Here is a 17523-nt window from a genome sequence, read left to right on the forward strand (position 1 = left end):
GAAGGAATGCCAACTCAGCCTGCATCCAAACACAGCAGTCGCAGTCCCTATCCATGCTAAATACTGTTGTGCAAAGAACATCTGAACTAATCTACAGAGAGCACAAACAATTTGACACAAAATTTAAATGGTTATTAAAATACAAGATTGCCTAATAAATGCAGTAATGCTGCTACTTGCGCACTGCTGACACACTGCTCGGCGGCAGAAGGAGACTACGCGATTTTACACTATTCAGGTACTAAAACACAATGCTACAACTCTCAAATACTATAATACGCCCAAAATTTATGAATTAAACAATGCAAGTACCCAAAAACATGTAAAGAAATAAAGAATTAAACTATGTAACAAATAAGTGAGCTAAGAGTACAGGACTTGCTGCTGGCAGCTGCTTATCCAATGGCGGCAGGGAGCACACTGGCTGTGACCAACAGACACTCGCCGTTCAAAACAAAAACAGAGGACAGATGACTATGCATTTCAGCTTCTGATTGCTACCCTCAGTTTCAGTTCCTGTCTCGATCACTAAGGACTCGAAACTAACTTTGGTTCCACTAACAGCCTTTACATATGATCAGAATTTCTTTGGGTTCTGTGAAACATCACTTGACAATAGTTTGCTACAGTAGTCACTGAAGGCATCATGCATTGCTCACTTGACAGCCAAATGCATTTCTTTCAGCATCTCTCTATCTGTAACCCTGCACTTATTATGCAGTAATCTCTGTTTCTTTAGAAGTTTCTTTACAGTGACTGACACCACAGAGATTCCCTCCCATCATGAACTGTTCTACAGGGTACATATCTGTCCAATGCATGGTCAACTGTTCTTTTAAACTTGAGCCATAGTTCTCTACATGCTCCTGCCATGTGTTGAAAGTTTCGAGTTCCTCAGTGATATATGACACTACTGATTTTTTTAAAATCTAGTTTACTGAACATATATATCTTTCTGCTTGTTTTAGTTGTCTTTTGTACTTTGGTAATCATTGTTACCACAATCACGTCATGATCACTGACACCAGTTTCGATGTAATTTTCAGTTACAACAGGAGATGAGTCTGTTGGGTGATAAAAGGACCCAATTATAATTTTATGCCCACCTCTAATACTGAGTCTTGCCCTAATGACCTCACATGTAGCTTCAGTTTCCATCTTGGTGGATCTGAGTTTCTTCTATACAGCAACAAATACATCATCTCCATTTCCCAATTGTCTATCCTTTTGATATATACCTAAATTTTCCCCATAAATCTCACTGCTATCAATTTCAGGTTTCGATAGCTTTCTGTGTCTAGTATTATGTGAGCTTCATTGCTTTTCATGTATGCTTCAAACTCTGGCACTTTGTTGAGAATGCTTCAGCAGTTTACCATCAGGATTTTAATACTCTCATCTATGGGATGCATTTCTTTCAATCTCACATTGATACTTCTGAGTTTCCTGCAGTTATCATTATCTGGAATAGATGAAGAGTTGCCTAATCTAAAAAAAACCTTGTGTGCACCCCACACTTTCTTTTTGTTTTCTTTATTTTCCATCTGCATTTTGAGATTTTATTTCTTTTTAGTTTTTGTTTGTGAACCATCAATAAGCTCCATGTTATCATCTGAATCCAAATCTCAGTCATTCCATTATTATTTGTGACTTGATTCCTGAAATTTGTGAGCCTCCTCACTGCAAATCAGAAATCTATGCCATTATAACATTATTACTGTTATTCATGTCTATATACATTCCTGTTTCACCAAATGGTGAGCAACTCCTCTTTAGAGTGAAGTTCAGTAATTCACTCATTCACACACATATTGTGTTCTGTAAGTTAGGAGTTCAGTTATTCGTCAACAGGCAGAGGTAGTCTTTGTAGGCAAGATCTGTAAAGTTTATTAACAAGCAATTATGTGTAGTAATAACTGTCTCATATTGATAATTAAGGATATTAACTGTATACTGCTATCTTAGAAGAAGGCAGTTACATTGAAAAAAGTTGCTCTTCGTCCTCCTCTTATTTGATACTTTACACTAAGACTTATGTAACTTTAGTGATCTGACAGAACACTATTAGCTGTTGATATACAGTTAGTAGAAAAGTTCAACTCTATTTATTTTGTACATTAGCGTTAGTCGAAATTCACATCTTAAGGTCAGGATATTCTGATAAGTTATACAGGAATGGGTAATAAGGACTCTTGCACTTTTTAAACGTGTGAGTATTTCCAATTTCTTTTCTGATGTCTCCTGGCTACCTTTAAAGACTACATTCTGAACTCCTGACAGGTACACATAATCTATATGGGAATTACTTTCACTTCTAGTATTACTGTTGTAAGTTCCACAGTTGATGCTAAATTCGCTCTGATTACTAATCACAAATGCCTTCTTTTTTCTTGTGCCTTTGTTCCACATTAGCACAGGTTTGGCAATTCTAAATGGATTTGGCATGGTTAATTTAAGGGATGGGCAGATTCCCTTCCTATTGCCAACCCATTACCTCCCAGGATGGAAAAAGTGTACCACAATTGTTTGAATGTAATATCATTCATGTTAAGTGAGTGAATATTTTCTAAATGTTTGCAGATTGTGTAAATGAGGTGGATACCAGACTGGCATTCACGTAATGGGGTGTAGGAAACTGCCTAAAAACCATGTCCAAGCTAGCCAGCATGCTGACCTTCATCATTAATCCATCATGCATATTTGATAAGAAGCCAGCACATCTGACACTCATCATTAATTCATTATGCATATTCGATATGAAGCTAGCACACCTCCTCATCCCAGAAGCGGCGCTTTAACATTCATGACTAACCAGACAGTTATTAATCACAAATACTGTTAGAGCATAAATGCACTGGCATATAATTTTTGCCTTGGCTGTATTGCCACAGGACAGTACTGAGTGAAAGTATGCTACCAATCCCATCTGCAGATCAGCACATAACATTTCTAAAAGAAAAGCAAGTATTACTAAATTTTTGCTTAATTTATTAATGTGCTAGTGCCAAGTCAGTTTGTTATTCATCTTGGCACCTAAGAATTTCACACATTTAGTATGTTCTCATTGATATCCACTTGGGTGCCAGTAGGTAAATTTTATTTCTTTGGAATAGCAAAACATAATTTTTTTAAGCTTAAGGCTCAATGGACTTGTTTCGGTCCTTCATCAGTATCATCAGCTAAAACTTCCTTTTTGAAGAGTCTTCCATTGTCTTTGCTAAAAAAATTTTTGTAAGTCAAGAGTAGGAGTTGTCCAAGTATTGATCACTGTGGGACATCATGTTTAATGTTTCCACAGTCCAAACTTAGTTTCATTCCGATGGTACCATTTATTAATGTAGTCTTTATGTTTTCTGTTGTTGAGTTATGAGTCTTACAAGAAAAAAGGTAGGGGGGGGGAGAGAGAGAGGGCTTTAACATCAGTACATTTGTTTCTGTGGCAAAATTTTATGACCTACATAATTGTAAGCTTTGGAAAGGTCACGGGAAACAGTAACAGAATAATTTTTTCATGTTTAGCTCTAACAGAATGCAGTTTTTGAGGTGATATATTTCTTTTTCTGTAGATAATCTTTTACAGGAGCCAGATTAAGCAGTTGTTACGAGCTTATTGTTAGAAAAGTGGAAATGAGAAGGAGGGAGATGGGTATATAATTAGAGGTCACATGCTTTTCTCCACTTTCAAATGGCTATTACAGCTGCACATTTGTTCTTTCAGGAAGTAAACCTCAAAACAGGTAATTCAATACGAATGTATAAGGTCAGTAGATGATTTTAGTATATTGGTCAAAGTGTCATCATAGAAGTTACTGCTATTCAGTGACCTAATAATGTTTGAGAATTCTCTAACAGTCGAACTGGCAAAATTGATATCTGCTGTTGGAAAATGCAGTGTCTTTTTAAGTAAATTTAATAAATCTGTTCTCTGTGGCTCATTTTTTGCCTGTATGTTTTCAGATGCTAGTAATAAGAAACTGTTGAATTTAGTGGTCAAAGATTTGGATGTAATTTAATCTGTGTTGCAGATAAAGGTCATCAGAGATCTATCATTTGTCCAACAAACTTAAATCCTGTCATACCTATCTGTGTTTTCACTGTTCTTGAAATTTTGTATGTTTGGTGCATAGTGCATGGTTTCTGCTTTCTTTTAAACTTACATTCGTGAAAAATATCAAATAAATTAATATAATAGAGGGAAACATTCCACGTGGGAAAAATTATATATAAAAACAAAGAAGAGGTGACTTACCGAACGAAAGCGCTTGCAGGTCGATAGACGCACAAACAAACACAAACATACACACAAAATTCAAGCTTTCGCAACAAACTGTTGCCTCATCAGGAAAGAGGGAAGGAGAGGGGAAGACGAAAGGAAGTGGGTTTTAAGGGAGAGGGTAAGGAGTCATTCCAATCCCGGGAGCGGAAAAGTCACCTCATCTTTGTTTTTATATATAATATCAAATAAATTTTTAGATATGAAACTGCATTGAGTCAATATTATTCACTGCAGTTACTCAGTGACACATTTCACTACTCCTAGAAGCACACAAGAGCTGTTGATGAGATAGCTTTTGATACATTATTTGGCACTTAAGGAAGTTACTGTTTATCTGATTCAGCACAACTCACATAGGGTTCTGGAATTAACTGCCTTCAACCTCTCATTTAACCGATAAAATAGATTTCTTAGCTTACAGATGTTCATTTAAATCTTACTAGATAAAAACCCATAAATTAAACAAATATTTATCACAAAATCGTTAAGGCTTTTGTTTCCACTTGTTTACAAACTACCTGTTGGCTTCTGTCTGGGGTTCTTTGGCTGATATTTGTCTGATGATTTTTCTGATGTTTCGCTACCACGAGTGGCTAGCATTGTCAAAGCTTCACCCTCCATTGCTAGTGGTGGACGGAAGCTGAGCTTGCAGCTGCCAACGTCCAAGGGCTCTTCTCTGGTCATTTGTGGTGCTGTTCTGCTACCTGCAATAGTCACTTGCCACAGCATGGGAATCCAGGATCTGTTTACCTTGAGGCTTTCTTCTTTCTTGTTGAAGCTATTCTTGCGTTTGTGTATTTGTATATCTTCTCTGAAAAAACGGGTGTGATAGCTCTTCTCTACAGCCAGAACTTCCATGTTGGTGAATTTTACTATGTGTTTTGCCTCACTCAGCGCCTGCTCTGACACGACCGATTTATTCACTTGTCGCAAATTGCAATGTCACTTATGTTCTATGAACCTGATGTTGACTGATCATCCAGTCATTCCAGTATAAACTTTTCCACATATGCATGGTATGTGGTATAGTCCCGACATTTCCACTGGGTCCCTTTTCTCCTTTGCCAATCTGAGACACTCTTTGATCTTTTTTGTCAGTTTGTAAATAATCTTAGTGCTGTGTTTGTAAAATATACAGCCAATTCTGTCACTCTGGGAATGTATGGCAGGAAGACCACACCCAACATTTCTTTTCCCATTGTGTCACTTCACCGAGTGTGTGACACTATTATACTTCTAATATAGCTTGTGGAATACCCATTGCTCCTTAGAACACTTTCCAGATTTTGCATTTCATGCCTGAGGTGCTGCGGCTCACATATTTGTCTTGCTCACATTATGAGTGTAGCTATACTTCTAATATAATTTGTGGAGTACCCACTGCTCCTCAGAAAACACTCCAGGTGTTACATTTCGTGCCAGAGATGTTGTGACGGACATATTTGTCTTGCTCACATTACGAGCAAATTAATCAAGCCCCTTTTCTATCTCGGGTGGTGATTTGACAGTTTATGCAGGTATTGGTGCATGTGTGTCGATTTTTAATACACACTATGTCCCAGGCTTTCACCATCCCTTGTGATCAGCACATATAGAATTGGTAGTTGTTTGTTGTTTTCCACTTTCATGGTAAATTTTACTTTGGCATGGTGGCCATTCAAGTGTCTCAGGAAGTCACTGAGCTGTTCCTCACCATGGCTACACACAACTAGAGTGTCATTGATGTATCTGTACCACCCCCTAGGTTTACAAGGTGCCCAGTCCAGTGTCTATGCTCCAAAATGTTCCATGAAGAAGTTGGTCACCACTGGACAAAGTGGACTACCCATGATGATGCCTTCCAGCTATTCACAGAAGTTGTCATTCCATGTGAAATAGATCATGGTGAGACATGCATGAAAGAACTTGGTGATGTTTTGCAGAAATATGGAACCAATGTGCTCCATAGATTCACTGAGTGGCACTTTTGTAAACAAAGAAACAACATCAAAGCTGACCAGGATGTCATTTAAGGCAAGTTATAGTTTCTTCAGCTTCTCAATGATATGTCCTGAGTCCTTAATGTATTTGTCAGGGAAACTAGCAATCAGAAATAGGGATGTAGAAATTAGTAACATATTTTAAAAACTACAAACAACCTTGCAAAATAGATGCCCTTAAGAATATTCAAAAATGTTGAAATACTTTCCTAATGCATTGGAACATAAATGTGTTAACTTCAACCTATCAAAATAATAAAGAAATAAAAATTAATGACTTGCAAATTATTCTGTAAGAAACGCTGACCATCAAGGTGGTTTTGCTTGAATGAACATTGGTTTATAAAGGACAGTATCAAAATCTTAATTGCCTTTGGAAATTTACACTTTGTAAGTAGTTTTTGTAGGAATACTGTAACCCGTACAGGATCTTTTTCATTTGTGTAAGGGTAAATGGGATGTAAAGCAAGACATGATTTTGATCCAATTAATGCAGAAAGTATGTTTGAAAGCTACTGTATAGAAAGGACAAAATATCGTAATTTTATCTGTGTATAGAACTATAAGTGTGGAAATAATGAAACTATTTTTGTTGAAATTCCAGTGCCTCTTGCAGAATGTGTGGCTGGAGCAGAGAGGCCACGTGTTTTGCCAGTCTATGTGTTGGTGAGCCAAGAGCATTAAAAATTGGTCTTACTGGAACATTGTTCTTATGGATCTTCGGTAATCTGTACAGTCGAGGTGGTAGGGCTTTTGTGTTGCCCAGGTTATTCTGTATGTCCTCCGGCAGAGAAGATGTCTTGATTAACTGTTTTGTATTCCACACAAATTTATATGGGAATGACTGGGCGATCAATCAACACCTAGTTCACAGAACATGAGCGACATTGCAAGTTGAGGCAGGTGGAGAAATCGGCCATAGCAGAGCAGGCACTGAGTGAGGCTAACCACATAGTAAAATTCACTGACATGGAAGTTCTCGCTGCAGAGAAGAGCTATCACATCTGCTTTTTCAGATACACAAATACACAAACACAAGAGTAGCTTCAATAAGAAAGAAGAAAGCCTAAAGGTAAACAGATACTGGATTCCTGTGCTGCAATGAGTGACCGTTGCAGGTAGCAGGAGGAGAATAGCACCAGAAATGACCAGAGAGAAGCCCTTGGACACTGGCATGCCACTTGCACATAGTCTATGGCTGCGAGCTCAGCTCCAGTCTACCAGCAGCAATGGACGGTAAAGCTTTGACAGTGCCAGCCACTTGTGCTGGCAAAACTTCAGAAAAATCCTCAGACGAATTTCAGCCGAAGAACCTGAGACAAAAGCCAACAGGCAGGTTGTCAAATATTTATCACTTACAACATGAATATGAAAACCATTTGTGTCTTCAAGTCCTTCAATATTTGCCTCAATGTCGGTGATATCATACTCAGTTTGCTGGAAGTATTCTAGTTTTCCTTTTATAGATGGCAACAAACCATTGCCAAACCAATCTTTCACAACAGCTTTGCGCCTGTAAACTGCTGTTATCCTGGAAAATGAAACATACTGATTAGTCAGTTATTAATTTTTATATAAGTGTACATTGGTATTAGTATGATGATATTCACAGTTATGCCTCATTGTCTGTGACATCGTACTCAGTTTGCCAGAAGTATTCGAGGCTTCCTTTTACAGATTTGCAGAAGAACATTTTTTTTTTAAATATGGCTAATACAACTACAAGTCAAATACAGTGCTCCACAATATAATATACTGAACTGTGGTCATTGCAAGTCATTGATGATTTTCAGGAACCTTATCAAAGTACTAGTAATTCTGGATTGGAATAAGAAAGTGATGGAAAGTTTTTTACGAAACTGGGCAATGTTATCAGCTCATTGTTACCTGTGGGCATAATGTGGCCATGGTTGGAACAGCTGTGTGGTTCTGCACTGATACATTCAGATGCTCACTTTTAACATGGAGTACAGAGTTGCTTTGCAATGTTGTAAGTGACTTATTGCTCTGCTGCATACTTTCTCTGTGAGTTTTAGTGATTATGTTACGTTAAATAAACATTCCACATGGATAAAGAAAGTACATAGCAGAAACTAATTGCAACTAATTACACTAAAAGCTGCAAGAGCGACCCTAGACTGACCTTGCATTCAGCACCTGAAGTAACTGAGTGGTATGGCAATGGCTAGTAGAATGTTCGGTCGAGCCTGTTCACTCATAGTTTTTGCTATAACAACTGCCCTTTAAGTAACTAGCTGTCAATCATTTTTTTTTTTATTATGCTCCAGATTGAGTTAAGAATTTCCAACATTTGGAATCCTCTCTTGTCACCCCAAAGAGGACTAAGCTAGCTGATCAAAACAATAGTGACAAAATTTCTTGTTAAAAAAGGTATTCTTTCCTATAGACTGTGTCCTGCTTTGGTCATTATATTATAATCAATGCCACTATTCTGGCATGTTGTTAGACTGTCCCAGTCCCCAAGCCTCTTGACTATGAGCTGCCCAGTGACACTCTAGAAGAGTAACAGTTACATTGTCACATAGCAACTGACATAAGATGCACTGTATAGAACATGCCACCACCAAAAAAAATTGAGGCCCCCACCCTCCTCCCCTGTTTCCCTACATTAAGGAGACTATTCCAAATTGGTTGAAACACTGGATTTTGTTTTGTAGTTGCTATTTATTTTTGGGCTGCCTTTAACAGGGAAGTGCTCTACTGACTCACAAGTTTTGTTTGATTGTTAATTGTTAAGGGTATTCAAAAAGAGCTTATTTAATTTTATGGTCCCATATTTACATTTTCATGTCATTTCAGTAACCCACTACCAGTATTAATGCTCATTTTGTTTGTTGTTCAGTTAACTAAGTCAATTTATGACAGTTGGTGGCACATTCACATTCTCAGTTATGCAAGAAAAATACAAAACATTTATGTCTCTTCAGATAAGCATAGCAAGTGATAAAGTTGCTGAAAATAGTATCCAAAAGCAACAAACCTGCACCACTGATTTGAAAATGTATAGGCTTATTCTGATTCAGTTCACATATGTTGATAAACTTGGGAGTCAGTTCTGAGATTCTCCTATGTGAATGTGGAATAAATATCACTTCCTGACTGTAGAAACTTACTGCCAACACATTACTTATAATTAATAGGATTGGATCTTACAAATTCTTGATTAATCTCAAGGCCATTTTCCATGGGGAAAGTTGCTATCTTCATCACCACTGATATCCATTATTTAAAACACACACACACATACAGAGAGAGAGAGAGAGAGAGAGAGAGAGAGAGAGAATGTTTGCACCACAAAAAAACTTGACTTGTAATATTGGTGAAAGAAAAAAAGAGAACTTTGAGAGGTAAAATGATTTGTTAATTGTGCCAACAAATTTGTACATTTCACAATACTCACGGTGAACATGCAAGACGTTCTCCTCTAGCTTTTGGCCCATGGTCATCATAAATTACTAGAGACCTTCCAAGTATACTTCCAGGTCCAGAAAGAGGAAGATGAGTGTCAGTATACAGACGGCGTGTTAATTTATTACTTTCAGATTTGCGTCCAGCAATGCTTAGTGTGCCATGACGTATTGATAGTTCACCTACTCGACAATAGCCAGATTTCTCTAATGTGCATGGTGATTCAGAATTTTTTGATTGAAGATTCACCTGTACAAGTCAATGAAAATAAAAAGTAATAAAAATAAGTGGAAGTTACAGTAAGAGGGTGTATCAGTAATTACTACTTGCCTCAAATGGATTGTATACGTGACCAGCACTCAAGCAGCGACCAGTCCAGTTATAGAAATCTTTTCCAGGTGGCAAATCATGCACCATCCAGCGATGTTCCTCAGTATTATTTTGTGATGTTCCATCTGCATGTATTAAATATTCCACTATCACTGTAGTATCAGCCCAAGGTTTGTCTTTTGGCTGACGGAAGACAATACGACCTACAATTGGATACCTGTAGATAACTGCAGCAGTAAACATTGGCTCTTTCCATTTGTTCTTTCCCTCCTGGTAATGGGAGAGTGTCCCACATATCCATGGCAATGAAATTATTTCATTAGGATTGCTCTCATTTTTAGTGTCCCTGTTAACAGAAGACATTTATCAATATATGTGCAATATGTCATCAAATTTTTGCCGAAAACAAAGCAGCTGGATTCGTACAATTTTAAGAATAATGTAAAAAATTAAAAAGATTTCTTTTTCTAGTAATTCATGTAAATATAAGCGGACTGTGAGGGTATGTTTATTATCAATCATGCATCAATGATTCCTCAATGCAGTGACTTGCTGTCTAGTGTTACAAGGATGAAACAAGCTACATGATGATTGTGAATCAACAAACACAGGTCAAAGAAGTATAACTATCACCAGACAAAATACATCTGTCTACAAATTGTGTTCTCTCTACATTTTACTAAATAATCACATCAAAAACATGCTGACAACAAAGTAAAATACTTTCCCACAAGTAAATCGCTATGAAAACTATAAAGCTGTTTTCATCATGTGGGGATGATGTCACTTTGAAACAGCATTGTAGAAGAGATTGCGAAAGAAGTATGAAATCCAATCAAAATGGAGAAAAACTGTACCCACAATCACCGAAGGCCAGCGAATGACAAATACAATGACAAAATAAACAACCATATCAGACAGCAGTGCAACAGACATGGTGCAATTTTTGTGCACTCTAATAAATATATTAGTAATAAATGTTTAGGACAAGATAAGCTACATCTACACAAGTTAGGCTTTACTAGATTCCATAATCTGTACAGTGTTATTTTCAAAGTCATACGTAATAAGGGAAACTAGCAGTCAGAAATAGAGATGCAGAAATTATAACATATTTTAAAAACTACAAACAACCTTTCAAAATGGATGCCCTTAAGAATATTCAAAAATGTTGAAATACTTTCCTAATGCATTGGAACATAAATGTGTTAACTTCAAGCTATCAAAATAATAAAGAAATAAAAATTAGTGACTTGCAAATTATTCTGTAAGAAACGCTGACCATCAATGTGGTTTTGCTTGAATGAACATTGATTTATAAAAGACCGTATCAAACTCTTAATTACCCTTGGAAATTTACACATTGTAGGTAGTTTTTGTAGGAATAATGTAACCCGTGCAGGAATGTAAAGGAATGTAAAGCAAGACATGATTTTGATTCAATTAATACAGAAAGTATGTTTGAAATCTACTGTATAGAAAAGACAAAATATCATAATTTTATCTGTGTATGGAATTCTAGTTGCAGAAATAATGAAACTATTTTTGCTGAAATTCCAGTGCCTGTTGCAAAAACTTAAAAAAAGAAATTAAAATATGATCAAACAATGGAAAATCCCAGACAGAATTTACCAATATTATATTAATATGTAATACAATACAGTATAATATAATATAATATAATTAACAATATTATATGTGACTTAGTATTTTCATCACATTAAGAAAAAGAGTCATAACAGCTGCTGATTCCACCATAGATTCAGCTAGTGAAACACAGCTCAACAAAATTCACTGACAAAATAACCAATAAAAATATCTAGTGCTGGGAAAACACAGCTACACAGGCAACTTACATGTAACAAAAATCCTGACTTGGTTAATTATGTAAAAAATTGCAAAATATTTTCCTAAGCGATTAGGGCTGAAACACGTGCTGACAGCTAGCAGCCGTGATATTTCCAGAGGATATAGATACATGGGAAAACTATTATCAATCATGCTCAAATATCGGAATTGCCTAACTAATCCTTTATACATGTAAGTAAAGCAAACATTAATTAGAAAATTATTCAGATGAGATAATTTTTTTGGTACTGAGCAATCTGATGGTGAACTTTCTGTAAATTTAACAAATCTACAGCAAAAGGTATAGAAAATGCTATACCATCACAACAAACGTAAAATTCAGCAAGGTGGGATGGAATACCAATGAAAGAATTGAAAGCAGTCTCTAAAATAACTGCACAGTGACTATCCACAACACGATATTGCTGTGCATTCCTTACGTTATTCCAAATTATGATGTAATGTACCTTCGGACATGTGGTGACCACAGCTGTCATGAAATACATGAAATGTATTCGCAGCTGCGAATATGGACCACCATCAGCTGTATAATGGTATGACTACTATGAAAATTTGTGCCGGACTGGGACTCAAGTCTGGATTTCCCACCGATCATGAACAGTCAACTTACCATTTGGTATCTGATCACAACTCACAGACAGACCAAAACTTCCATATGTCATCAACCCTGTGTTTGGAACCTGTACTAGCACATCCATTATGTATAATCCCACTTAGGACAGAGGTTTAACTTGAAAATCACTTGCCTGATGGTACATTACATTGTAATTTGGAATAAAACAAGCAATGCAATATCACATTTATCTGCTAAAAAATGAAATGAGCGTGTGGCATCGTTGGCCGGGAGGCCCCATCCAGGGAGGTTCGGCCGCCAAGTGCAAGTCTTATTTCAGTCGACGCCACATTGGGCGACTTGCGCACTGGTGATGAGGATGAAATGATGATCAGGACAACACAACACCCAGTTCCCTAGTGGAGAAATTCTCCAGCCCGGCCAGGAATCGAACCCGGGCCCAATTGCATGGGAGATGAGCACATTATAACCCAGTTAAGCAGGCATTTACCTGCTGACACTGGGCAAGTGACTTTCAAGTAAAATGTCTCCCCTGTGGAAATATACATAAAGTTGCAGACACATGGTTGACAACATATGGAAGTTAGGGTCTGGCCATGTGTTGTGCTCTGATAGCCAAATGGTAACATGACTGCTCACGATAAACAGGAAATCCGGGTTCAAGTCCTAGTCTGGCACAAATTTTCATTATTGTCATTCCATTATACAGCTTGTTCCAGCATATCAACAAGCACTGGCATGAAGAGGAAGAAAGTAAGAGAAAAGAAGGCTGTGAGACGACATCAGCCAATAGCCTGCTGACAAGGACCACACCACGACAGAAGTGCCCTCTAGCCGAAGAGAATATAAGCGCAGCTCCTGACAGCCCTGGCCGGACAGTATTCCCACAATATCAGCACAGTACTAGGAGAGCACTATGATAGCAGTGACATGTGATTGCTTAAATGGATCTCATGTACAGCAAAGGACTTTGACTGTTATATGTCGCTCATCGCTTGCAACACTGTTGTAAATTCAAAGTTATGTATTGTCAATCTTCTTTTGTAGTAAAAACTATTAATGTGATTTGCTTGAATTGTTGTATAGCATTCTGAGACTGCAGCATCCTTTAAGAACCCTATACAAGACAAGTGGGCAGGACCCCACATTGACAATGAAGACTTACAAACAAACCCTGCACCTGACGGCCAAGGAATTTTTTGTTTGCTGGTGCCATAATTCTTTCTTTTCTTTACTTTGTAAAGGCTTTTCTTTGCTTTAAAAGTTTATCATCGTTTTTGCTAATCAGTGTTTTTAGGTGGGCATTTCAGAAAATTTCTTTGTTTGCTTACCTTGTCCGTTTGTTGCATCTGCATCTTTCAATATGCCCCCCACCCCCACCCCCACCTTTCCCACCCACTGCTCCAGGTGCCACAGCTGCAAGTGTTAGATGCCACACAACTAACGCAGATGTTTCAGTTCCAGATGCAACAGATCTCCACGTTACTCAATAAGGTGCAGCAGCTACTGGCTAATGCTGTGCGCCTGATAGAACAAGCACCATCTACAGCAACAATACTACTATACCAAATTTTCGACAGTTTACTGAACAAGAAGAGAAATAGCTCGAATGGTTATCCCAGTTTGAAGCACATCTCCATGTTCACAACATACCAGATACTGTGAAAAGCCGTCATCTATTATCAAAGGTAGGAAGTGCAGTGTTCTGCCCAATCACAAAACTCTTCCCTAATGCCACTGGGAGTGAACTGTCTTATGACAAACTGTTGGACAAGCTAACAAACTATTATGACCAACAAGTGAATGTGGTAACAGCTAGACATCAATTCTTTAATTGCAGAAAACAGTCAGAACAAACTTATTGTCAGTGGGTAACAGATTCGTAGGGTATGACAAGAAATGCAAATTCAAATGTGCTTGTAGTGCTTTATATTCAGATGTTACGTTGCGTGATGTGATCGTGTACAATGTGTCTGGTGTCAAAAATTAATTTGTGCACCATGTATCTTCAAATACTGCTCAATGAAGAATATCAAAAAGTGTGTGAAGTAAATACTCATATGGGCTTGTTCAAATATTTGTGTTTGCCTTTTGGCAGTGCTTCCGCACTCACCGTTTTCCAATGATATTTGGAAAAGCTGACTGCACAAGTGCCAAACTGTTCAAACTATTTGAACGACATTGTAGTAGCAGGTCGTACACCTGAAGAACATATTGCAAATTTATGTGCTTTGTTTCGTGTATTGTCTGATGCAGGACTAAAGTGTAGACTGGATGACTATGAGTTTTTTAAACCTGAGTTGCAGTATTTTGGTCATGTCATAAACAGTCATGGTGTACATCCTCTTCCATCACATTTGTTAGCCATATGAGATTTGAAAGTTCCTTGTAATATCACAGAATTGCAGTCAGTCTTCGGGCAAATGAACTATTATATTCAGTTTATACCAAATGCTGCACCCATCGCAGCTCCATTGCATTGCTTGTTTCACAAGAATGTCCCCTTTCTTTGGACAGATGAGTGCCAAGTAGTTTTTCAAAAACTTAAAGCTACATTGCTCAGTAATTGATGCTTAGTTCACTTTGATCCTGACAAACCAGTGGTATTGCAAGTTGACACTTCCTCTTACAGAATCAGTGCAGTGCTTTTGCACAGAATTGGTGGTAGAGACAGACCTATTGCTTTCGCATCAAAATTGTCATCCAAAGCTCAGTGTAACTATTCACAAATTTAGAATGAGGCATTGGCTATTATGTATGGTGTCACCAAATTCCACCACTATTTTTACGGCAGAAATTTCTACTTAGTAACAGATTACAAGCCTATGCAGTTCTTGTGTCATCTGACGAAACCGGTTCCTGTATGAACTGCCCAAAAATTGCAAACATGGGCTTCGTTGTTGTCTCAATACCAGTATGAGCTGTGTATTGTCTGACAGCTCAACACTGTAATGTGGAAACACTTTTATGTCTTCCGACTGGCCCTGATACAGACTTTGACATTTCTTCTGCATCTTGTTGTCACATCACTGCTCAGGATTCTGAATTGCTTCAATCTTTTCTGCTGAATTACAGGAAAATTGTACAGGCCACAGAAGCTGATTAGATTTGAACATTTCACTAGAATACACTCACACATCTAGGCCTCATTCCTTGCATAGCATAAACAATTCTGTAGTGCACTGATACTTTCCACATCAGCGTAGCCTTCCTGTACAGAAAGGTGTTAGTCTTGTTCAGAATGACAGTGGACACTCACATGTGTTGATTCCTAAAGCTTTGCAAAAAGAATGTTGCAGTCACTTCACCAAGGACACTGGGTGATTGTTGATATGAAACAGTTAGCGCATTGACACTGTACTTGGGAGGGTATGGACACCCAAACAGAACAGATGATGTCACAGTGTCACATATGACGTCACAGTGTCACACATGTGCGGAGAATCAGTTCGCTCCACCACAAAAATTATCTGCTTGGCTTAAGTCACAATTACTATGGTAACGTGTGCATATAGACTTTGTGGGACATTTTTGGAACACTCACTGGTTGATTGTGGTTGACTCGCTTAGCAAGTTTCCTTTTGCTGTGCCAATGAACTCGACAACTCCATGTACCACAATTCAGGTGTCATCATCAATCTTTTGCTTAGAAGGTTTACCTGAAGTAATAGTGTCAGACAACAGCACTAAGTTCATGTCAAATGAATTTGAAACATTCTGTGAACGCAATGGCATACAGCACCTAACTAGTGCATCGTTCCATTCACAGTCAAATGATGAAGCAGAACATTCTGTCAGAACCTTCAAGCAGCAGATGGCCAAACTTCACTCCACACACCAGGGATGAAGCATTGCAACTGTTTCTTGCCTCACATCATTCGCACCCACGAGATGGTCCATCGCTGGTGGAATTGCTTCACGGCCACCCCATCAGACACTGCTCCACCCTCCTCAGCTTCCGACACCAAAGGAAGGCCACAGGTTTTGCATCGTGCCATGTGATATTGTCTTTTACAGGATTTTTAGCAGCAGCAGACGGTAGGCACTAGGTGAGATCGTCAGTCAACTTGGTGCTTGCATGTATCTTTTTTCAGGTCCCGAGGGCATGCAGCCCCACCATCAAAATCAACTTGATCTCTGTCATGTACATGATGAGCTTTCAGTCTCTCTTCCCCCAGATTCATGGATCCAGAGGATAGCATGGCCACAGCAGCTGGCCACAGCAGCCACCAGAGGGTGTCATCACAGCACCACGGTATGATCCCATGGAGACAGAGCCTTCACCTCCTCCGGCTTCTCTCATCCTGCCAATGAAGCTGGACCTGTCCACACCACAGCAGTTGCCGCCTCCTTCATCTGCTTCATGGCAGCAGGAGGTGGACGTGTACCCTTCTGGTCATTTTCAGGGGCACATTTCCACCAGAGCACAGGCCGGATGGTGGGGTACAGCCGGAAGCTTGACGTTCCCTGCAGCCAACAACCAAGCTTCTGGTCCCACAATGAGCCCACACTTCCGCCTCGCCCATCCTGGGCGCACTCCCTAGATAATGACAGTCCGCCACTTGGGGGGGAAGGGGGGGGGGAGGAATGTTCTGGCATATTAACTAGTACCAGCACAAAGACGAAGAAAGCAAGAGCAAAGGACGCTGTGAGACTAGGTCAGCCAATAACCCGCTGACAAGGACCACACCACGATAGAAGCGGCATGTAGACGAAGTGAATATTAGCACTGCTCCTGGTAGCCTCAGCTGGACAGTATTAAGACAGTACTAGGAGAGCACTACGATAGCAGTGATATGTGATCCATATCATTTTTTACATGGACCTTGTATACAGCAAAGGACTTTGATTGTTTGCATGTTGCCCATCACTTGCGACATCATTGCAAATTTAAAGTCAAGTATTGTCAGTCTTCTTATTTGTAATACAAACTATTAATAAGAGTTGCTTGAATTGTTGTATAGCATTCTGAGAACACAGCATCCTTTAGGCACCTTATACAAGACAAGTGGGCAGGACCCCACACTTACTATGTCCTATACTGGCAGGCATAAACCCTGACCCCC

At 38.7% G+C, this 17523-nt stretch overlaps 1 protein-coding gene across 5 annotated transcripts in view; it reads right to left on the reverse strand.

The window, feature by feature from the left end:
- Window positions 1-17523, reverse strand: part of LOC126474916 (uncharacterized) — a 408277-nt gene that overhangs the window by 109913 nt on the left and 280841 nt on the right. For all 5 annotated transcript variants that reach the window (XM_050102418.1, XM_050102416.1, XM_050102417.1 and 2 more), the window contains 3 exons: window positions 10015-10360; window positions 9677-9933; window positions 7615-7786 (listed from right to left, as the gene is read on the reverse strand). In XM_050102418.1, coding sequence (XP_049958375.1) covers window positions 7615-7786; window positions 9677-9933; window positions 10015-10360 — 775 coding nt within the window. The remainder of the gene's footprint in view (window positions 1-7614; window positions 7787-9676; window positions 9934-10014; window positions 10361-17523) is intronic.

The sequence above is a fragment of the Schistocerca serialis genome, chromosome 4 (assembly GCF_023864345.2).
Source record: "Schistocerca serialis cubense isolate TAMUIC-IGC-003099 chromosome 4, iqSchSeri2.2, whole genome shotgun sequence".
Lineage (NCBI taxonomy): Eukaryota > Metazoa > Arthropoda > Insecta > Orthoptera > Acrididae > Schistocerca > Schistocerca serialis.